The sequence below is a fragment of the Brachionichthys hirsutus genome, chromosome 5 (assembly GCF_040956055.1).
Source record: "Brachionichthys hirsutus isolate HB-005 chromosome 5, CSIRO-AGI_Bhir_v1, whole genome shotgun sequence".
Taxonomy (NCBI): domain Eukaryota; kingdom Metazoa; phylum Chordata; class Actinopteri; order Lophiiformes; family Brachionichthyidae; genus Brachionichthys; species Brachionichthys hirsutus.
The window spans coordinates 697331-720734 of record NC_090901.1 but is presented as its reverse complement, the minus strand read 5'-3'; the positions used below and the strand labels follow the sequence as shown (position 1 = coordinate 720734).

The 23404-nt window shown below is 47.4% G+C and overlaps 1 protein-coding gene across 1 annotated transcript; it reads left to right on the top strand.

Moving 5' to 3' along the window:
• The first annotated feature begins 2276 nt into the window (after positions 1-2276).
• LOC137894382 (ATP-binding cassette sub-family C member 8-like) lies at positions 2277-23383 on the top strand. Its single transcript, XM_068739860.1, has 36 exons — positions 2277-2433; positions 3716-3857; positions 4506-4627; positions 5502-5668; positions 6245-6487; positions 7694-7882; positions 9208-9372; positions 9452-9607; positions 10205-10339; positions 10423-10585; positions 11095-11135; positions 11499-11644; positions 13299-13413; positions 13613-13732; positions 14229-14301; positions 14404-14509; positions 16382-16420; positions 16847-16885; positions 17094-17192; positions 17297-17381; positions 17481-17561; positions 17696-17833; positions 17910-18035; positions 18149-18239; positions 18307-18554; positions 19947-20113; positions 20295-20522; positions 20625-20717; positions 21522-21624; positions 21711-21824; positions 22057-22177; positions 22277-22407; positions 22479-22557; positions 22641-22749; positions 22989-23092; positions 23208-23383. Exons 1-36 carry the CDS (start codon positions 2286-2288, stop codon positions 23381-23383), a joined length of 4602 nt encoding a protein of 1533 aa, XP_068595961.1. The 5' UTR covers positions 2277-2285.
• The last annotated feature ends 21 nt before the right edge of the window (positions 23384-23404 follow it).

The window sequence follows — 23404 nt, the reverse complement described above, 5'->3', positions numbered from 1 at the left end:
GTCGGACCCGATCACACAGATTCAGACGTGATTGTGATGGATCTATAGTTTAACACAAATAAGGGCGGGGCTTGCAGCATCGCGCCGCTCCGGCAGAAATCCACGCTCCACTCGGGACGTCTCCAGCCGCGCATTGATCAATGCATTGGCTCGTTGACACGTGCCCCCCCCCACCCGAGTCCTGGACCGATCGGCGGTTCACAACAGAAAGGCCTTGGGTGGGAGCTCCGCCTTCATCTTCCTCATCCTCAGCACCGTGGACAGCTCCCCGCCTCCCACCTCCCGTGGGTTGATGGTGGGGCAGCAAGAACACGTGACGGACTGCAAAGTGTGACACTTTTTATTATTCATTCAGCACTGTGGAGGAAACGCCGTGATGTCACGATATAAAACGGTAAGTGTGTTCTGATTGGTTGTTCACTGATCGATACTCTCATTGGAGGCTGCTGCCCTGGTCGCATTCCAGCAGCACGAGCTGTTTCTACATGCTAATATATGAGAGTAGTGTCATTCCACAGCCCCGCCGCGGCTGCGTGGAATGGGCTCAGCCATCACGGGCTGGAAACACTGAGGTGAAATGTTGGGTAGGGACAGGGACAGGGACAGGGACACAGACAGGGACACAGACAGGGACAGGGGCAGGGACACAGACAGGGACACAGACAGGGACAGCTTCATTCTGGTAGGACAACGATTCCCCCCCGCTTTACTCCCAGCTCCGTGTTATCTGTGTCTCTAGTGTTCCTCATCTTTACATTTAGTCCACACGGCTGGAACAGACCCTCAAATCAGATTCATAGGACTCAAATGCATTTAATCAGAATAGTCCAACAGCGTTTGGTCCTAAACCAGATGTGTCTGATTCCTCAGAATCCACGTACCTTTTCTGTATAGCATTTAGCAGCGGTCATGAATGTTGGGCAAAGCAAACATCAAGGAACAAATGTAATAGATTACAGTACTGGGGAAATGCTTCAATCAGCCTGCATCTGCATCTGCAATGTGATTTCACAGAACTAGAACTCAGCCCATAATCCAGCTGTAATCAATAACTAATATTGCACACGCAGCGTTTGATTAAATGTCTATCTTTGGTGGAAGCACTGATGGTTGTAGCACATTTAAAATCCATTCTAACCTCCTTCGATTCTGTCCTATTTTAGTGAAGTAATAACTGTGGGCGTATCAATCTTATTGTCTTAATGTATTTAAGTCAATTTTCCCCCTGATTGATTATTGACAGTTGGTGCACGAGTATCTTTCCACACAAGGAGACTCTTTATGCGTAACAAGGCTGCTGTTTTTTGCATCTTTGGTGTACTGAAAGAGCGTCTGGAATTTCTTCACTTAAATTAATATAGTTTGTGTTAGAAAAGCAAGATAATTGAGAAATGCTGTTTGATATTTATTAAAGAAGGAGGGGCAGCAATGGTGCTCCGATTTTAATGTTCAAACTCTGTGGAAGGTGCAGAGACCAAAAACTGGGCCATGCTTGTCTGTAACGTCGTGTTATTTGTTGCCTGCTGACGGAGCAGAGGAATGTAAAGTGCTCATCTCTTACTAGGTGAAGGTCGCTCAAGAGGTCGCGAGGCTGCTGCTGTTGGCTTACGGATGATCTAAATCTGTGTGTCTGTTCTCTGATCCCTCCGCTCATCAATCCCAACTGGGAATTCATTCATCTTTATTTATCTATGTATTTATTTTAATGTGTCGACCTCACCTGAGTTCTCTCGTTGTTCTTTTATTGGCTAACGGTTACGTAACGGCTAAAGACGTGATGTTGGGATTCGGATTAGAGCTGTGCTAGTTTCAGTTTTTATCCAGGAGCTGCAGCCCCGTCTCTTTCCTGTCCTCCTTCCTTTTGTAATGAATCCCCCCCCCCCCCCCTTCCTGCACGCTCTGCACTCTCTTCCAAGGTCGACTTTGAGCTCTCGTCTGCCACACAGGAATAGCAGGTGCACGTTGTGCACGTTGTGCATGTCCGTGTGAACATGAGAGATGTGCACGTCTGACGGGATGCTGCTGCTGCACGGGACGGGGACTGCCTTTGACTGCTTCGCCCTCGCTCTTCCTCGCTCTTCCTCCCTCTGTCTCCTCTCTGTCATTGGATCGGATATTTGGGATCGAGCAGGAAGGAGATCACTTTGGGAATTACTGAGATCTGCCGGGGAAGCCGTCAGCATGCGCTGAGAGGGTCCATTTAATCCTTCTCTCTTCTTGCCTCTGGTCCTCCTCCTCCTCCTCCTCCTCCTCCGGCTGGTTCCCTGCAGAGTTCCAGCTCCACCATGTCCTTGGCATTCTGTGGGAATGAGAATAACTCGGTGGCCTACAACGTAGATGGGGGGGTTCTGAATAATGGCTGTTTCCTGGACGCACTCAACGTGGTGCCACATGTCTTCCTCCTCTTCATCACCTTTCCTATCCTCTTCATTGGTAAGTGTCACTGGGAGGTGAGGTTCGCAGTTTCTTCACACACGCACACACACACACACACACATTGAGGGGCTGTTGCGAATGAACATCTGCTTGATTCAGTCCATCAAATGAAATATTTTCACAATTCCTAATGAAAGCATATCTTGTCTTATCTACATATTTTAACACACATAAAGTTTCTTCTGTCATTCATTTCTTTCCCTGCGTTAAGATAGACTCTCTGTAGGGGTTGCTGTCGCGTAACCAACAGTGGAAATATTACTCGTATGAGTGTGGTAGAAAATAAAGTTATAAATGTGCCCCATCTGATGAAAGCTAGTGCAGCGGGGCAGATGCAGCGGGGCAGATGCAGCGGGGCAGATGCAGCGGGGCAGATGCAGCGGGGCAGATGCAGCGGGGCAGATGCAGCGGGGCAGATGCAGCGGGGCAGATGCAGCGGGGCAGATGCAGCGGGGCAGATGCAGCGGGGCAGATGCACCGGGGCAGATGCAGCGGGGCAGATGCAGCGGGGCAGATGCAGCGGGGCAGATGCAGCGGGGCAGATGCAGCGGGGCAGGCATTGGGTTACACCTCCTTTGTTTCTGGTCCTGGCTGCTCTCCATGCTGTTAGTGTCATCGTCAGCGCTGCACACGCTCCTCTGCTGCACGCACGCATTATCTGGTCTCATCATGCGCCGCAGTTTTTATTCCATCAAATATACATATGAATATGTTGCATATTCAATGAAAATAACAATATTAATACTAATAGTTAATACTGTCAATGATCATTACATCAGCAATAGTAAAAGGTTTTACTTGCATTCATGACAGATTATAATTGTAATTATATTAAACAGTCCATTAGTGGTATGAATTTGTGCACGTTTGTAATGTGTGTGTGTGTCTTTGATTCCTGAAGCACCAGCTGTGCAGCAGCTCCGGGGCTGAAACATCGTGTTAATCTCAAAGATTTCTTTTATGACCGCAGCGATTCACCCTAATCAATGAGATGAAATACAATTTGATGACTTGGACGATTGGAATAATGGACTCAGGCCAACGGATTCCTGAACTCTAAATGCTTAACACACTATCAGGCAGCCATTACCCCGATAGCTTCTGTCTCTAAGCCTCGTTGATCACACGAGATCAATTGATCAGGATGTTCCACGCTGCTCTGGGAACAGAAAGATCCACTCGGTTGTTCATTTGAGGACACCTTCTGTCGATGGAAGCTGTTCTTCTGCTCCTCATTGTGTGTTCATGGATGCATCTCGTGTCGTGTGTTCTGCTTGAGGCTGGGGCAGCCAGAGTTCAAAGGTCCACATCCACCACAGCACCTGGCTTCACTTCCCAGGTCACAACCTGCGCTGGCTGCTCACCTTCATCCTGCTCTTCGTCCTCGTCTGTGAGATAGCAGAGGGCATCGTCTCTGATGGGTAGGTTTGTCACCAACTCCTGACACAGATGATGTCACCACAACTTATGAGAAGTTATGATCGACAAAAACGACGCAAATGTTTCTTTTGATTGGTTGTTTATTCTAATCTAGATGATCCTGATAGCAAACAAACAAAACAAGAACATTTGTGTCGTATGTGGATCCCTCATTTGTTCTGAGCCTCCTCCTCCTCCTCCTCCTCCTCCTCTTCCTCCTCCTGTCGTCTATGTGGATCCCTCATTTGTTCTGAGCCTTCTCCTCCTCCTCCTCCTGTCGTCTATGTGGATCCCTCATTTGTTCTGAGCCTCCTCCTCCTCCTCCTCCTCCTCCTCCTCCTGTCGTCTATGTGGATCCCTCATTTGTTCTGAGCCTTCTCCTCCTCCTCCTCCTCCTCCTCCTCCTCCTCCTCCTCCTCCTCCTCCTCCTCCTCCTGTCGTCTATGTGGATCCCTCATTTGTTCTGAGCCTTCTCCTCCTCCTCCTCCTCCTCTTCCTCCTCCTGTCGTCTATGTGGATCCCTCATTTGTTCTGAGCCGCCTTCTCCTCCTCCTCCTCCTCCTGTCGTCTATGTGGATCCCTCATTTGTTCTGAGCCTCCTCCTCCTCCTCCTCCTCCTCCTCCTCCTCCTCCCTGTGATTCATTTGCAGGTTCAGCCAGTCTCCCCACCTCCACCTGTACATGCCTGCAGGTCTGGCCTTCATGGCTGGAATCACCTCTATAATCTACTATCACAACATCGAGACCTCCAACTTCCCCAAACTACTTTTAGGTACAGTTTTTATTCTGAGCTCTTCTTCATTGTCCACATGGAGGTCATGGATTTGGTGCTTGTCTGCCTGTCTGTCTGATTTTGATGGTCAAAGGGACAGCCCATTAGATTCTGGTGATGTCCTGGATCTTTTTAAACTAACGGATTCTTTACCATTGCAGGGATAAATAGAGTAGCCTATATATATTCTGTTCTATAATTAAACATTTTTTCCCTTTGACTTCTCACCTTTATGACTACAGTACATTATTTGGACAAACAATAGTACGACGAAATCCATGCAAGTCCAGTATGGAACAATGTTGTTTGTTCTTAACTGGTTGTAATAACGGCCATACTTGCAGCTGAAATGATGACCCTGCTTCTTCTTGTTTTCCATTCCTCTCAATGCGTCTTTAACTCATTGCTACTGAAGTCCGTCTTGCTGAGACACGTTCAGCCTCCGGGTCTCTGTATAGCCAGTCTCCTAAGGGAAGCAGCTCTGGCTTCATTATTGCACTAACACAGATGCATGTGCAGCAGGGTAGACGGTCTCTTAACTCAGCGGTGTAATAGTACCACGACTTAAATAATACGGCAGTTAACTGTTTCCTCTCACGGTGTGAAGGAGCAGACGGGGGCCATAAAGGAAATTCAATAAAAGGAATTAAAAGAGGAAGACATTTACACTGAAGAGGGAAACATCAGTAGCTGAAATAATGCCTGGAAAGGACGCCGTTGATATCAGTTAATCCGGTTTGATGAGTATGAAACAGAAGTATACCGCTTTTAACACTGGAGACACGTATTTAATGTTTACTCTCTGTCAGTCGGTTCATTGATCTTTTTGACTTGTCCAGTGACTTTCTGTCTGTCTCTGACTGTTCGATCGCAGCCCTGCTGATCTACTGGCTGTTGGCTTTCATCATGAAGACTATCAAGTTTTCCAAGTACACAGAGCACGGCATCGGCCCCAGGCAGCTACGCTACTGCATCACCGGGCTGCTGGTGCTGCTGTATGGACTCCTTCTAGCCGTGGAGATCAACGTCATCCTGGGCCGGGTGTGTGTGTGCGTGCGTGTGTGTGTGCAGGCACGCGCAACCATGAGATTGGTTTTAGCCTCAGTCATAGTTTGTATTAAAATATCCTTATAGCACTTATAATCCTGATTAAAGTATAAATTATGCAATAGGCCAGCTTCATGACAGTAAGATAAAATAAAAAATAAGAGCTTCCAGCTGCCATCTAGCTCATAAATATAATATAATCACTTTCTAATAATCATAAAAGTTCCAGCCTGATTGCTATGAATGCAGAGCGTCCACATGAAATGATGGGATGTAAGGTTCACATGTTACCATGGTGATATCAGATAACCTTTATGAATGCAGAACAGAGACAAGTTGTCTTCTGGCAGCTTTAATGAACCCCGTTGTTACGAGGGCGTTCATCCGCTGCCTATCTGAAGATTATTCTATTAATCAATCCCATTGATACCGTCTCAAATGAGGTTCTTTTTACACGCAGAGGAATTGAAGGTTGCGTCGTTGTGTGTGTAATGTTCCGCTCAGGCCATTGGAGGAGACACAGAGTGGATGAACACAAACTCTACTCTCTCTCTCTCCATCTCTTCGCAGCGCTACGTGTGTTTTGCCCACCCGAAGGAGGTGAAGCCGCCCGAGGACCTTCAGGATCTCGGAGTTCGCTTTCTGCAACCCTTCGTTAACCTGCTGTCCAAAGCCACCTACTGGTGGATGAACACCTTCATTACCGCCGCTCACAGACGACCCATCGACCTCAAGGTCATCGGCAAACTGCCCATCGCAATGAGAGCAGGCACCAACTATATGAAGCTACGCAAGGCCTTTGAAGACCAGAAGGTTGGTGCATCAAACGGCAGCCGTCTGAGGGGCATCGTGTTGACCTCGTCATGTCTCAAATGACCCGGGACTAAACTGAGCTCGATTAGTTTAGACCGTAAACACACACGCATGTAAAGATGCTCCTCCTCTTCCTGCTTCCATCCTGTCAACGTTGACTTTTTATTTGTTTGACCCCCGTTCTGTCTGGAGTTTCCATATTGTTCTTGAGTTCTTGAGCTGCTGGACCTCTACTGAGATTTAGCTAACAGAACTGCCTCTTGGTTCTTGTCGATTTGAATGCCACTAGCGGCTGTTTCCTCACTGCGTATCGCCGTTCCTTCTATCCCCCATCACTCGCACGTGCCTGGGGTCCGGGATGAAGGGCCTGCTCGACGGGGTCACTGTTTTCCAGTGTTTGGAAGGTCACATAGATTCGTCACCGCTGCGTGTGCGTCCGGTGTGAACAAAACCCGACTTCCTTCCAGAAGGAACGAGGGATGAGCGATCCCGGTGGAGATGTGGGTGGGGGTGGGGGGGCATTTAGAAGCCACCGGGTCACCGGGTCATTCCCATTCTACTGTGAACCAGGTGACATCCCGACCCCTGCGGGGGTGAAATGACTGCTGTTCATGGGAAGCTCGTTTTACTCTGTGTGAGAGAGAACGAGACATCCTCCTTCTGTTTTGTTTGATCACGAGGTAGAAAGGAAATGTGTGTGTGTGTGTGTGTGTGTGTGTGTGTGTGTGTGTGCGTGGGTGAGCAGTCGCCGTGTGTAGAATCAAGGCTTCGGTTTAATGTGAGTTTAACTGGAAAGATAATGATGCATGATGAGGATCACGTATGTCTCAGGGCTCTGAGAATGACACCCACACACACGCACAGACACACACACGCACACACACACACGCAGTGCGAGTGTTTAATGCATTATGCAGCTCTTCCTCCTGTCGTGAGGATTTATTTAACGCTCAAACAATGTTTAATGTCTTAAACTGAAGAATTCGTATTTGTTGTTTAATTCCTAACCAATTCATGACTGACGGGGTTTTCTGTCAACACGTTCGTCCCTACTCTTCAAATTAACCCCTTCAGTGTCCCAATTTGAAAGATAGATGGCCATTTATTTATATCATTTAGATTTGAATAAGCTAAATGCTCTAAAGTGAAAGGCAGAATTATTCAGTCAGCTGTATTTGCATGCTGATTAATGTCTGTTTTGTCCAGCGGCCTCAGGGCGTAGCACCCCAGGGCCCAAAGTGGATCTGGCAGGCCTTGAGGAAGGCCTTTGGCAGGCCTCTCATCCTAAGCATCACATTCCGCTTCCTGGCCGACCTGCTGGGCTTTGCCGGACCTCTCTGCATCTCTGGCATCGTCCATCACATCAGCAAGGACAACCGCTCCATCCACCAGCCGGTGAGGATCTCCATGAGAGACGTGGCAGATTAGCCTAGCCTAGCATCGCCTAGTGATGAGAAACTGCTGCACCTACACCTAACTATACAAATTGGTGTTAATAATTTAAGATGTATTTTACTTTATTGATCCATCAGCGGGGAAAGTATTTTTTCACTCTATACGGGAGCAGTTAGGAGTTCAGTGCCTTGATCAAGGACAGCTTCTTATTTTAGTGTTGAACAAATTATTTAAATGGCATTAATGAAACAATAAACTTTGTTTATTTGTTATTACTTTATTGATTTGATGTATCCTTATAGTCAGGTTTAGAGTTCCTGAATAATCAGTTGCAAGTATTCAGTAATAAAGTCTCCTAAAGGTATTATTATATTATATTATATTATATTATATTACATGTATTGTTGCTGTAACTTTAGCAGGAATTAGGATTTCCTCTAATATCATGAATGAAATAATTTTCTTTTCAGGGTTTTTGGTGTTCCTTTACAAATGATTTAAATCAATAAATAAATCATTATTTATTGATTTATCCAACGTTGCCATCTTCAACCTTATAAAATGTGCCGGTGGCATTGCCTGACAGAAATGGCTGTTTTCACCATGGTTTCCACACATCTCTCACAGCCATCTCTGGGATTGGCAGAAACAACAGATCTGTCTACTATAATGTTCATAGCTGCATCGGTTGAATTTCCTTTGTGAGCCCAGGTTAGCTGCACAGAAACAGGACAGAGAACCATCACATGGCTTCCTTTCAAAGGCCACAGTTTCATGAGCCTGTTTGTGGCGCCCCGCTCCCCCCGTCCCCCTGGCCCAATCGGGTTCTAATTTAGTCCTTATCAATTATTTATAAGGCTTATTGCTGCTGGTGCTGTCGCTGTGTCTTAAGTTCCACACAGGGCAGGTTACCATATCAGGAAGTCACCGCATTCACCGATGAGCATGACTCTTTAATAATTCCTTACATTGATACGAGCCAGTAGGCTGGTAATTAATGAATTTTAAAAAGGTAACAAGAACAGCCCTTGATAGTGTGTGATTTCTGCTGTTTGAAAGCCACAGAGACTGTAGCTGGGGGGGACAAAATGAATCCCATGAGTCTTCTTTGGTGTCTAATGTGATACGCTCTGGGGGCTCTGCAGTAACGGTCTGCTGGCTATGATGCATTTTCAGTGGGTGCTGTTTCCTCCAGTAAGAACAGCTTCCTGATTACAGGCAGACCCTTGAGTCAAATCCAATCCTGAAGCATTCAGCCCGAATGTCTGACCTCGCAGTGGCCCCTTCCTCCCTATCCATGTCTCCCTGCCTGTCTTTCCTTCTAGATGACTTTGCTGGGGATCTATTTCATTTCATCCAAAGAGTTTCTGGAGAATGCGTATGTGCTCGCAGTGCTCCTCTTCTTCGCCCTGCTCCTGCAGAGGACATTCCTCCAGGCCTCTTACTATGTGGCCATTGAAACAGGCATCAACCTGCGAGGGGCTATGCAGGTATATGATCCTGTGAGTTCCTGCTGATTCGACTCTACTGAGGCCTAAATGGAACTAATTGGTGTTGTCCTCACCCCAGACTAAAATCTACAACAAGATCATGCGTCTCTGCACCTCCAATCTGTCCATGGGAGAGATAACTGTCGGTCAGATCTGCAACCTGGTTGCCGTAGATACCAACCAGTTGATGTGGTTCTTCTTCTTGTGTCCCAACTTGTGGGCAATGCCGGTACAGGTAAGAAAGATCTTTGTGTATGAATTCAATAGGAGGGGGGGGGGGGGGGAGATGTTACCACAATGTAATAGCTGAGCTACAGCAGAACAAATGATTGCCCTGGTTGACCCACATCCAATAGACTGACACCATTTGGAGCTTGTGCGAGTCCGTGATGTAAACAATGAATCACGCTGATTACTGATCGCGTACTTGTCGTGTCACTCGAGATTTTAATGGTACTTGTGTTTCTGAAGAGTTTTTTTTTACTGATTATATCAAGATAATGACTAAATGTTGATAAAATGCATGCTGCTGATTTTATACAACACAAACAAAGTTCTTACAAAGGAAGTGAAATGTTTTACCCATGATGCTCCTCTTCCCCTGTGCTACACATTATTCAGTGACAGGGTAGGACATGTCTCATCCATATCAGTCTGGTTGTGTCTCCTGGGATATTTAGGGCTTTATACTGTATGTTGTGATGATGCTCACAGGGCGAGGCACAGAAGTCAGTGGCTAGCATTGTGTTCCTGAACAACGTCTCTAGGTTAACCTTGACCTTCTCACTCGAGGTTTAATGTGATCTCTGTCTTGCCTCTAAATCCTGAACAGATTATTGTAGGAGTGATCCTGCTCTACTACCTCTTGGGAATCAGTGCCTTGATTGGAGCGACTGTCATTGCTGTGTTGGCTCCTGTTCAATATTTTGTGGCCACAAAGCTGTCCCAAACACAAAAGAGCACTTTGGTGAGCATGTTTGCTGATGATATAGCGGTGCGCATGACTATTTGATCTAGTTCCAGTGTAACGTGGTCGATCGTTTCTGGCAGGAATACTCCAGTGAACGCCTAAAGAAGACAAATGAGCTGCTTCGGGGCATCAAGCTGCTGAAGCTGTACGCCTGGGAACGCATCTTCTGTGACAGTGTGGAAGAGACCCGAGGCAAAGAGCTCGTCAGCCTGCAGGCCTTCGCTCTTTACACATCCATATCCAGTGAGGACACGCAGATATTTGTTCTCTGATATTCATGAAACAAATAGACAAAAAAAGTGTCTCCTTCATTAAAGACATTTATGGGAAGGTCAGAAACACTTGACTAAAGTGTTTCTGTTATCATTTCATCCCGCTTGAACCTACAATATGTTTAATAGTAACAGGATATACGGATACATGTTTCAGGCAGGCCTAACAGGAAGTACTGTATTGAATTTCCAACAACGTCCTATTTGCAGTACCTATGAGATCACTATACAGTATCATGACTGGGTACTGTCCAGCTTATCTTCTTCCACACTCTTAGATTAACAGTTAAATGACACATTTAGATAATTGAGATAAATAAATACTTCTCTAGCTACACAGGAGATAAAACTATGTGGATTTTTTCCCCGCTTATCCTCAGGAAACCCTCCTCTGAGCCGAATCCCCCTCGCTGACATGGATAAAGTAATTTTTGTAATGAAATGCCTTCACATTTGCCTGTCTTCCTATTCCGCTTTCAGTTTTCATGAATGCAGCTATTCCCATTGCGGCTGTGTTAACGGTGAGTGCCGCTTTCACCTTTAATTCACTTGTGCTTAATTATTCATGTTCAGCAGAGTACATTCTGGTGTCTTTCATGAAGGACAGAGCGGCACCACAAACCGTTCTGTATTTATAGAAGTCCTTTGTGGTTGCACACTTTAAATTTAAGGTCAAACCAACACCAAGGACACATAAGAGCAAAAACAACAAACACAAAAATCAGCTCGACAGCTGGAGAATAAATTCAGCTCCTATTTTCTGCTATTGAGTTTGACTGTCAGCCAACTAAATGCTACCAGCTCACAGGTTTGAATGTCTAGACTCTAAAGCCATGTTTGTGAGACTGACCTCGGGTCACTTTGCTTTCCCTCTCATCCTGCAGACGTTTGTGGTTCACGTCCACATCTCTGAGGACGCTGATCTGTCCCCAGCGGTGGCCTTTGCGTCTCTGTCCCTGTTTCACATCCTGGTCACGCCCCTCTTCCTGCTGTCCAGTGTGGTTCGCTCCACTGTCAAGGCCCTTGTTAGGTGAGAGAATAAAACGTGTAAAACAGAGAATCTGCAGATATTGAGGCGAGAAGAGAAAACGAACACCGTCTGATAATGTGGTTGACCTTTGAGCTGCATCGTTGGGTCAGCCTTTGTTCCTCTGGTGTCTCGCCCTGGAATCTGTGTGGTGCAATACAAATAATTTAATTTTGGATCTAGCTTTTGTGCCGTTATAATTTGTCTTTCACAGATACATGAAATCCATTAATCCATTTGAATGACTGTGAATCAGCCACATATTTTGGAACTATCATTGCTCTGCTGCTGGACTGGGACTTGTGTTGTCCCCTCTACACATACTGTATATATTTTCATCTCCCAGATTATGACCTGGCTCTGGGTTGGAGTGCACACTGTGTCATGGGTAATACACGCGGGGTTCATTTGTTTCATGTCCCTAATAAAAAAATATCATGTTATGCTGAATAAAATGACATCCAGAATCTGCATCTGTATCCTGATCCACCTGAAAACATACAAGCGTTTTTATCAGTCCAGGATATCACGCTTAATAATATTTCATCAAAATTAGTTGACAGTATATTAAGGTATCTTACAGACAGACCACATAACCTCCTCCAACCCTTATCTTATCTTGTGACAGGCAGTGTACAGTAACTCAATGTAAACGGTCATCAGCTTAATCATAAGGAAAATAAATAATACAAAATGAAAAGTATGATTCAGGTAATTTTACTGAGACGGTTCCCCTGAGCTATGCTGACAGAGACCTAGCGCATACATGTGAGAAGAAATGTGATCGCAAAAACGGGACAAAAGAAATCACATTTTCATGCTTTGACTGCAGTAAATTATGTCTTTGAGCTGTAAAATTACACTCAGATAATTAAACCATGAAACAATGTATTGCTCTAGTTTTGAAAGAAATTCTCATGACTCAAGTCAATGAGCTCTCATAGTCTTTTCATGAAGACAATGAGCGTTTCCTGTCCGTTCCGGGTGGGATGAGTGGCCGTGATGAGACTCATGCCGCTCTGCTCTAAATTACTCCCCACATTCTCTACACGGGCTTTGAGGAGCTGCTGCTGTGTTGGTCTGAGCATCTTATTTCACAAACTGCCTTAAATAATGTCTGTGATGTCTATTTTTGGGAATGTGTGATCTGACACAAAAAACAAAACCCTCCTGTGTCGATGTAGCACCTTGACCTTTCTTCACGCATCAGAAGAAGAAAATAGCTCAGTAGATGGTGCGACCTAAATATGTTTCATTAGATTTCCTTTTTAGCGTTGTCATTAAATAATGATAACGGTTGATGCATTGTATTCACACTATTACATGTTATCTGTACTGTACTTTATCCTGAGTGACTCAATGCATGAGAAACAGAAAGACATACATGATTACTTGTTGAGAGGAAGCGTTAGATCATTTTCTATAGAACAGATTTAGTCATTACACCAGGAGAACATTATTCTCTTATTCTCATGTAGAGATTGTGTGTGTGTGCAAAGAGGAGAGAAAGTAAAGATGAATCTCACTCATTCTGTTATCATGAACAACGTTTGCTTGGTTAAACTGATCAGGATTTCACTTTAGTTGCACGTTGTTGTTGTTGTTTGTCTTTTCCTGCACTCGTGACTTGTTTTCTTCCCCTCTGTTTAATCTGCAGTGTTCAGAAGCTCAGTGAGTTTTTCTCAAGTGATGAGATAGGAGATGAGCAGGAGCCCAGAGCAATGGCAACCTCTGGCTCCAGCAATCGCAGCCAGAATAGATACCAGGCAGTGGTGAGCACATCTGTGGTTTCGACTCTCCTCCAAGCCGCTGAATCCAAAATGTCTCACTTTGTTGTGGATCTTATTTTCTTCTTCCATCCTATTGTCTTCCTCTCTTCTGTCTCTGTGCCTGGTGTTAAACAATCATCCTCTTGTCGTTCCCAAGCCTTTCCCTTCATCATCCTTCCCCTCTTTGTCCCAACCCCTCCAGCCCCTGAAGGTGGTGAACCGGAAGCGCCCCCCGAGGGATGACTGGAATAACTACAGCTCACCGGGGGACCACGAGGGTAACGGACCCCCCCAGGACATGGACCAGGACATCTGTATCAAGGTGAGAGACACGAAATGAGATGATAATGCATCATCCTGCAGACTTCAACAGACGTCAGGAAGATGCACGTTTCAGTTCATGAAAGCAGCGATGAAAGAGAACTTTGAACATTTACTGCCATATTGGCAACATATATTTCTTCCTTTCTTTTCTTTGCACGAGGGACATAGATGTGATTACATTTTTAGTATAGTAAATAATGCAAAATAAAAATAGACACTTTCAGAATTAAATTGCTCTAGCTAGCTAAAGCTACATAAACAATGTTAGGACAATGAAGGCAAATATAGTCAATCAAATTTTAAAAAGGCTAATTTGCTAATATAAATATGTAATAATTTACAAATGTAAAGTGAAATTAAAGGCAAGCTGTAAAAATATTTATCTTTATGCAACTTGTTTCCTGTAATTAAACAGCCCATATATGTCATAATCATTGGACTAAAGCTCATCTGAGTGGCAGGAAATTAGGGTGACCCTGTGCTGCTGTCCTCAGATAACCAGTGGGTATTTCACCTGGACCGATGGGCCGCCCACTCTCTCTGATGTGGACATCAAGGTTCCTTTTGGTGAGCATCCAGCAGCGTGACGTGTCCTTGTTCTTCCTGTTCCTCCTTCCTGCTGGCTGCTGTTATTTACCTGTTCTCCGCATGTCATCTCTCTCTTGTCAGGAAAACTGACGATGATCGTGGGCCAGGTGGGCTGTGGAAAGTCGTCTCTGTTGCTGGCTGCACTGGGAGAGATGCAGAGAGTATCAGGAACAGTCACCTGGAACAGGTGATTGACTATTTTACTGTTACCAGATATTGTCCTGTGTGTTAAGAGGCTCCAGGATGTGCTGCTGCTTCCTTTATAATCTGGGCATCTATAAGTGAGGAATTCTGGGGGACAAGCTTAAAAGCAATGGGAGTGTTTCTCAAGAATAAATAAAACGTCTATTTATTTTCTTCAGTGTTTCATAAAGACAGTTGTGGGTCTGCTGTGAGGTACTTTGACTCAGTGTGTACTCTGACTATTGCAGTATACTTATCCGATGGGTTTGTGTGAGCAGTATAACACAGCTGGAGCATTTTCTCATGCTGATCATGTTTTCACTGATTTGCTCAGTGTCTGTTTTTTTTTAACGTCTAGCTCTAAGTTTCTGGAAAAGTTGGACCCGGTAGATCTAGAAAATCAGAGCACATTTCAAATAGCTCATCTAGAAACCAAATCCGCGTGTCCCGTCTGATGCTCTCTGGGAGCCGTTAAGCTCAAGCTGTTGCAACTGGAGGTCGCCCCCCACCCAGGATAGCGCAGCTATCAGTCTGCACTCAACAAGGTTCCTCCTTCAGGTCACACGCTCTCGGGTCCTAATTCTGTCCTGATGATGCTGCTGTGCTTGCAGGCTCTCCTATATTAGGCTGGCCTGTGCAGCCTGTTGCGTGCCGAACCCGACACTCATCGTGGGTCCCAGAGAGGGACTTAGGCCTCGCCCTCCTCTAGCATTCACACACATGCTTTGCATTTGTCCCTGTGTTTCCACTTTGCCTGTTATTGTTGTGACGCTTTTCAATTAGAGCATTTAAAGCAAATCTTTGATTAAATATTGCATCTGGCATGATAATTGACTAGTTATGGACATGAATAAAGAATAGTTGACACAAATGATTGCGATGAGAAATGCTTCAGAGGATAGAAGAGAGTGTGTGTCCCATGTCAGAGCTTTGATTCAAAGCCGGCCTGTGTGCTTTGAAGGTGACCATAGTCAGAGTCAGCTGTTACTGATGGTCGCCTGTCATATGTTCAAATATTAGTCTCAGGCTAAGAATAATTTAGAAGCTATTCTTTAGCTTTCAATTATATATTCATTGTGAAGCTTTTGAAATTTAATGTTTCTGAACTTCTTAAATAGCCAGTTTATAAAGCAGCTTCCTCCCAGGTTGTAGCACTGTTTATGACGTTTTGAGTTTTACCATCTGGTTTCTCCTTAGCTAACTGCCCCCCCCCCCCCCCCTTTGATAGTCCCTCTCCAGATATAGCACTGACAGGATTCTCTCTCTTTAAAGTGGATGACTATTTGCATGTTGACTCAGTGCCTGATCAGCGTTTGATCAGTGCCTGATCAGTGTTTGATCAGAGCAGCGCAGGCTGGATATCTTAAGTACAGCGAGGTTTGGGTTGCGACTTTGTGACTCCAAAGAAGACCAGCGGAAGTAAAATTACTAACATCAAAGGATTGTTCTACTGCAGAGGGTTAATAATTAATCAATTATTAATAACACAACTTTAACGACAGAAACTTAAACGACAGTTAGAAACTGTGGGTTGATTTTGATGCCTTCCAGAGGAAAAGGAAGAATGTTCTATTGATTGACGGATAAACAATCCTGCATTTATTGATTTATTTGCTCATTTTCTTTTTCATTTAAATTCTTATTTTTTCATGTCTTCATTCCCATGCAATAGACTTTATTCTATCACATTCTAGTTTCATTTTTACAACCCCTCCCTTTATTTCAGTTGAACACCTTCTGAATGGGGGTTAGTAACGGAGGTGTTTAGATGTGTGTGTGAGTGTGTGTGAGAGACTCAAAGCAGATGCTTTCCCTGATTATTATAACGATGTTTGATGAGGAATCATTTGTGATTTGCTTTACCTGCTTTTTGCAGCCTGCCAGACCTGGAGTCTGAGTCTGAGGGAGCTGAAAGGTAAGAACTGAGTGCTTTAAAGAAGATAAACTAAAGCTAAATAAACCAGAGACAAAGTGCCCCTTTAGAGGCTGAAGCAGTCGAGCATGGATATCTGATGATGACTCCTTAGTACAAACACATTAAATCAGGGCGTGTTGACTGATTGTTTGAGCTGTTGCACGTAGAGGGGAAACGATCAATCAGTGAGTAAGGGGGTGCGGGCCTTATTTTTAGAGTGGAAAAGATTGCAGCTAATGATAGTTCATGTTCATGTAGGGCAGCGTTAGCCTGTTTGTCTTTGGGCTGATGAGCAATGAAATAATTGCCATACTGTGGGAAGGGTAGACGTGTGTGTGTGTGTGCGTGTGTGTGCGTGTGTGTGCGTGTGTGTGCCATTGCAGGATAAAGATGGTGGTTTAATGTTGTTTGATGTTTACTCGGCAGTCCTACAAACAGAGATCCAGCAGGTGATGGAGACATCGGGTGAGCTCACACAACAGCAGGTGGTCTCCATGGTTACACGTCATCCTTATCTTAAAGTTCACTGAATAGAGAGCGACAGTTTCCTGTTGTTGTGCTGACTTCACGAATAAACGAATCATCCCTCTGATCTGAAGTGACGCTTGTGTGGTGGAAGCAGTCATCGCGTTCTTATTTGCTTTTACACTTGTGTTTATGTTTTAACTGGTAGGACGAGAGGTGCGGTGGCCTACGCTTCCCAGAAGCCCTGGCTTTTGAATGCGACAGTGGTGGAGAACATCACCTTTGAGATGCCCATGATCAAACCGAGGTAAGCTCCTCTTTGTGATGCGGCGTGCCATTCATGTGGAAGATGTCTCTCTCTCGTTCTCTGTCTGTCCTCATGTCTGTCCTCTCTCCGTTTGTCCCCACCAGATACAAAGCTGTCATTGAGGCTTGCTCCCTTCAGCCTGACATCGACATCCTTCCACAAGGGGACCAGACAGAGATTGGGGAGCGGGTCAGTAACTCAGCCACTAAGCCGCTCCGTGGACTTTTTGTCTTATCACGGAGACTTCTGTATCACTTCTGTCTCCTACGCCGTTTCCCTCGGATGCAGGGCATCATCCTGTCAGGTGGACAGAGACAGCGAATCAGCGTCGCCAGATCCTTGTATCAGCAGACCAACCTGGTCTTCCTGGTGGGTCTCCACTCACACCGCGAAGCGATGAGCGCGACCGTCCATGATGGCGTTCCTCTCCTCCTCTCCTCCTCTCCTCCTCTCCTCTGCTTCTACCCCATCCAGTTTATTTGCATTCCGTTTGTGTTTCGTAGGACGACCCGTTCTCCGCCTTAGACATCCACCTTAGCGACCGTCTGATGCAGGACGGCATCCTGAAGCTCCTGAGACAGGAGAAGAGGACGGTGGTGCTGGTCACACACAAGCTCCAGTATCTGCTGCATGCAGACTGGGTAAATCGGACGTGATGCTTCGTTTGACTGCTTTCCAGAGTCGGCTCCGTGCTTCTACTCTTTGATGCTTTCTCAGATCATCGCCATGAAGGATGGAACCATCCAGACTGAAGGGACTCTGAAAGACATCCAGAACTCTGAGCCTCAACTCTTTGAGCAGTGGAAAGCCCTGATGCACAGACAGGACCAGGACTTTGAGAAGGTGAGAATGAATCCTGAATGGCCGGACCATCCGGGACCGTCTCGGTTTGGCACTTTGACTGACATCAATTGTAGTATTTTGTGGTCAGACGTTTTACTTTGTGTTTCCTGCAGGACATGGCGGCAGATCTGGAGAGGAAAAACCTGCGTAGGACCATGTACTCTAGAGACGCCGTGAGGACCGAAGAGGACGAGGACGAGGACGGTGAGGCGCCAGAAACACGGTCACCATGTTCTGCATGCCTCTATCTCACCTGTGGGTCTGTTTCCAGACCGATCTGTGGAGAGTGACGAAGACGAGCACCTGTCTCAGGTGATGCGTCAGCGGGCCACCATCCCCTGGCGCTCCTGCGGCTCCTACCTGTCCTCCGCCGGGCTCCTCCTGCTGACCCTGTTCCTCCTGTCGCAGCTCCTCAAGCACTCCCTCATGGTCGCCATTGACTACTGGTTGGCTCACTGGACGTCACACGTCATCAAGGCCAAGCGCGAGGCCTCCGCTCACAACTGCTCTGTTGCCCGGGTGAGAGGGGGGGGGGGGGGGGGTTAGAGGATCGAATTTGACCTTCAAACATAAATCCGATGAAGACTTTTCTCATTATAAATGTGGGGCAGGTTTTGTGATTCGTGTTTACAGACAATCAATGATCTTTTATTATTATCCACATGAACGGTGAGAAGGTGCAGAGCCCCCCGGTGGCGAGTTCTTAAATCCCCGGAGTGTCTGTGCGAAGGTCAGGCTGCATCGTCAGCGGCCTCAGCAGCTGTTGGCAGGTTATCGCGTTCCTGTTATAAGATCTGTATGCAATGCCACATGCACAGACAGAAGGTGTGTGTGTGTGTGCGTGTGCGTGTGTGTGTGTGTGTAGGTGTGTGTGTGTGTGTCGGCTGCTGTCCTCCACTCCCCTCGCTAAATGTGCAGATTGCTGCCTGAGTGCAGGAGACATCATGATTGGCTGTTCTTCAGCGTATCTAATCCCTGCTGTCGTGCACACTCATGGCCGTGCACGCTGCATGAATGTGTGTGGGACTAGGAACAATGTGAGGATTAGTTACTGATAACTAATAATGCAGCAAATTAACTTTCTGAGTTAATTATTTTAACAGGAAGTAACATGAACTAAAATGACAGAATGATTAGCAGCACAGAAGAAGCATCAGACCCCCCCCCCCCCCCCCCTGTTTAAATGGATTCTAAAGCTTCACTGCCTTTTGTCACATTAGAACGTTCATGTTTAATCAGCTTCAGATTCATTATGACTCTAATTACTGAGCAGGGAACACACAAACCTGCAGCGTAATGCCCCGCCCCTCTCTTAATGCCCCGGCCTCTTAATGCCCTTGCTCTCTCTTAATGCCCCGGCTCTCTCTTAATGCCCCGGCCTCTTAATGCCCTTGCTCTCTCTTAATGCCCCGGCTCTCTCTTAATGCCCCGGCCTCTTAATGCCCTTGCTCTCTCTTAATGCCCCGGCTCTCTCTTAATGCCCCGGCCTCTTAATGCCCTTGCTCTCTCTTAATGCCCCGGCTCTCTTGCTCTCTATCAATGGCCCGGCCCCCTTGCTCTCTCTCAATGCCCCGGCTCTCTCTTAATGCCCCGGCCTCTTAATGCCCTTGCTCTCTCTTAATGCCCCGGCCCCCTTGCTCTCTCTCAATGCCCCGGCTCTCTCTTAATGCCCCGGCCTCTTAATGCCCTTGCTCTCTCTTAATGCCCCGGCTCTCTCTTAATGCCCCGGCCTCTTAATGCCCTTGCTCTCTCTTAATGCCCCGGCTCTCTCTTAATGCCCCGGCCTCTTAATGCCCTTGCTCTCTCTTAATGCCCCGGCTCTCTTGCTCTCTATCAATGCCCCGGCTCTCTCTCAATGCCCCGGCCCCCTTGCTCTCTCTCAATGCCCCCCGTCTCTCGCCCTGCCTGCAGGACTGTGGCTTCAGCCACTCGTGGTTTCTGTCCGTGTTCGGGGGGCTCTGCTGCCTCGGCATCGTCCTGTGTCTCGCCTCCTCCGTGGCCGTGGAGTGGACCGGCCTCAGAGCGGCCCGGGAGCTCCACCAGAGGCTCCTCGGCAGGATCGTCCTGGCCCCCATGAGGTGTGTGTGGCGTGTGCACGAGACGGAAGTCTTTCACCTCTGCTGTCTCCATGGTTACCATGCATCAGTGCGGTACTGTCAGCAGGATGAACGCGTTTATATTTTAACGAGATAAATATTTGAACCTACCGGTGAGCGGCGAGGAAGGTGACGAGCGTTTCGCCGCCCTTCGTCCCTCCAGGCTGTTTGAGACCACGCCCCTTGGCAGCATCCTCAACCGCTTCTCCGCGGACACAAACGCCATCGACCAGCACCTCCCCACCACCCTGGAGTGCCTCTCCCGCTCCGCCCTGCTGTGCGTGTCCGCCCTGGGCGTCATCTCCTACGTGACCCCTGTCTTCCTCGTCGCCCTCCTGCCACTGGCTGTCGCCTGCTACTTCATCCAGAAATACTTCCGGGTGGCTTCCAGGTGAGCGAGACGGGACGCTGTCATTGGTTGAAGCCGTACGGGGCGGGCGGCGCCCAACAAGCTCGCAGCTCGTAAACGCTGAACCGCCTGTCTCCCGGTCAGGGACCTCCAGCAGCTGGAGGACAGCACCCAGCTGCCTCTACTGTCCCACTTCTCTGAGACGCTGGAAGGTCTCGCCACCATCCGGGCCCTCAGGTAACGCTTCCCAACCATCTTAGCAAAGGAATGCCTCACAGAATAGTTCTAAAGGAGTTTAAAGTCCACCTGTTGTCATTTCACATGCACTTTGGAACGTGGCTGTGCACAATCATGCATGTGGTGAGATTCTGACTTAAAGAAGGTCACGGACTTCAGGTACCTCGGGTCAACGGAGAATGTGGAGGCGGAGCTAGAAGGGGCGGAGATGATGATGTTTTTATCACACACAGGTTGAATATAGATCTATTGTTTCCTGGTGCCTGATGCTGATTGGTCGGTTCTTGTTACCTGATGCTGATTGGTCGGTTCTTGTTTCCTGATGCTGATTGGTCGGTTCTTGTTACCTGATGCTGATTGGTCGTTCTTGTTTCCTGATGCTGATTGGTCGGTTCTTGTTTCCTGATGCTGATTGGTCGGTTCTTGTTACCTGATGCTGATTGGTCGTTCTTGTTTCCTGATGCTGATTGGTCGGTTCTTGTTTCCTGATGCTGATTTGTCGGTTCTTGTTTCCTGATGCTGATTTGTCGGTTCTTGTTTCCTGATGCTGATTTGTCGGTTCTTGTTTCCTGATGCTCATTGGTCGGTTCTTGGTACCTGATGCTCATTGGTCGGTTCTTGGTACCTGATGCTGATCGGTCGGTTCTTGTTACCTGATGCTGATTGGTCGGTTCTTGTTTCCTGATGCTGATTGGTCGGTTCTTGTTACCTGATGCTGATTGGTCGGTTCTTGTTTCCTGATGCTGATCGGTCGGTTCTTGTTACCTGATGCTGATTGGTCGGTTCTTGTTTTTCCGTCCCCAGGTACGAGCCCAGGTTCAGGCAGAGGCTGCTGCAGTTCGCTGACGCCAACAACATCTCCTCGCTCTTCCTCACGGCAGCCAACCGGTGGCTGGAGGTCCGCATGGTAATGAATGTCTGCAGGTGTCCCCGCCCCCCCCCCCTCTGTGGGACTGCTGCTCACATTGATGCGTTTCTGACCCCCCCCTGCAGGAGTACGTGGGGGCTTGCGTGGTGCTGCTCGCCGCCGTAGCCTCCATCACTCACCCTCTCTACAACCAGCTGTCCACCGGCCTGGTGGGGCTCGGACTGACATACGCACTCATGGTGAGAGAGAGAGAGAGAGAGAGAGAGAGAGAGTGTGTGTGTGTGTGTGTAAAAATTCATTCTTCTTTATCATTATCAAGCGATCATTGATTTATTAAGAGGTTTTGCTGCACACCGTGTGTCGTCTCTCCTCCTCCTGCTCCTCCCCCTCCTCCTGCTCCTCCCCCTCCTCCTGCCCCCCCCCCTGCTCCTTCTCTTCCTCCTCCTCCCCCCCCTGCTCCTCCTCCATTAGGTGTCTAACTACATGAACTGGATGGTGCGTAACCTGGCAGACCTGGAAGTACAGCTCGGTTCCGTCGAGAGGATTAACGGCCTCCTCAAAACGGAACCGGAGAATTACGAGGGACTCCTCGGTGAGACTTCTGTTAAATGAGAACTTCTGAGAAAGCGATCTGAGGTTGATGTTAGACGTTCACCCTTGTCCTCTGAGTTCTGGTCTGTGTCTGTCCCAGGTGTCTCTCAGGTCCCCGACGGCTGGCCGCAGCGGGGAGAGATCAAGATCCAGAATCTGAGTGTCCGATACGATGCCACGCTGAAGCCCGTGCTCAAAAATGTCAACGCATGCATCAATCCCGGGCAGAAGGTGACCAACCTGAAAACAAGATGGACGTGCGATGAGTCCGCGTTCGAACGATTCCCGCTTGCTCCTTCCAGGTGGGGATCTGTGGCCGGACAGGCAGCGGCAAATCGTCCTTCTCCTTGGCCTTCTTCCGCATGGTGGACATGTTCGAAGGTGCACGAAGACATGCTAGCTGTGATGTGAAATGACTTTGAACACCTTGCTAGCGGCGCTTTGCGTTTGTAATCCCTTCACAGGAAGGATTGTGATCGATGACATTGACATCGCCAAACTGCCCCTGCAGACCCTCAGGTCCCGCCTGTCCATCATCCTCCAAGACCCCATCCTGTTCAGTGGAACCATCCGGTACGCTGCTAACCGTCTGAGTCCTCCTGCATGGGGCTTTAGTGGGAGGAGCTGCAGCATGGGAGGGGCCAAAGACTGTCACAGATATTTCACATAAATGTTTGGGAACTGCGTGAACTTGTGGAATGAGCGTCTAATGTGAGACCTTTAGGTCCCTTTAAGAAGTCCCTCTAAGTCCCTCTAAGTCCCTCTAAGTCGCCCCTCGTGTGTGTGTTAATGAACGTGTGTGTTTGTGTCAGCTTCAACCTGGACCCAGAGCTGAAGGCTCCTGACGAGATGCTCTGGGACGCTCTGGACATTGCTCAGCTGAAGCCGGTTGTTAAATCGCTTCCCGGAGGTCTGGGTGAGGACACGTTTCTAACGTCCGTGTCTCCGTCTCGTTTCCCAGCCGCATGGACATCGTGCTCACATCTCTGGGTTTACATTGTAATAAATCTTTCAGCACGTTTCCCCTCCAGATGCTGCGGTGACAGAAGGAGGAGAGAACTTCAGCCAAGGTCAGAGACAGCTGTTCTGTCTGGCCAGAGCCTTCGTCAGGAAGAGCAGCATCCTCATCATGGACGAAGCCACGGCATCCATCGACATGGCAACGGTGAGTGTGTGTGTGTGTGAGCACTGCAAGGTAGAAGAGTAGAATGAGGGGAATAGAGAGAGA

What these genes read in the sequence shown, in the direction of transcription:
- LOC137894382 (XM_068739860.1), top strand. Translation starts at nt 2,286, where the DNA reads ATGTCCTTGGCATTCTGTGGGAATGAGAATAACTCGGTGGCCTACAAC. An exon ending in CTTTCCTATCCTCTTCATTG is followed by an intron (nt 2,434 to 3,715) that starts GTAAGTGTCACT and finishes GTTCTGCTTGAG; the next exon opens with GCTGGGGCAGCCAGAGTTCA. An exon ending in GAGGGCATCGTCTCTGATGG is followed by an intron (nt 3,858 to 4,505) that starts GTAGGTTTGTCA and finishes ATTCATTTGCAG; the next exon opens with GTTCAGCCAGTCTCCCCACC.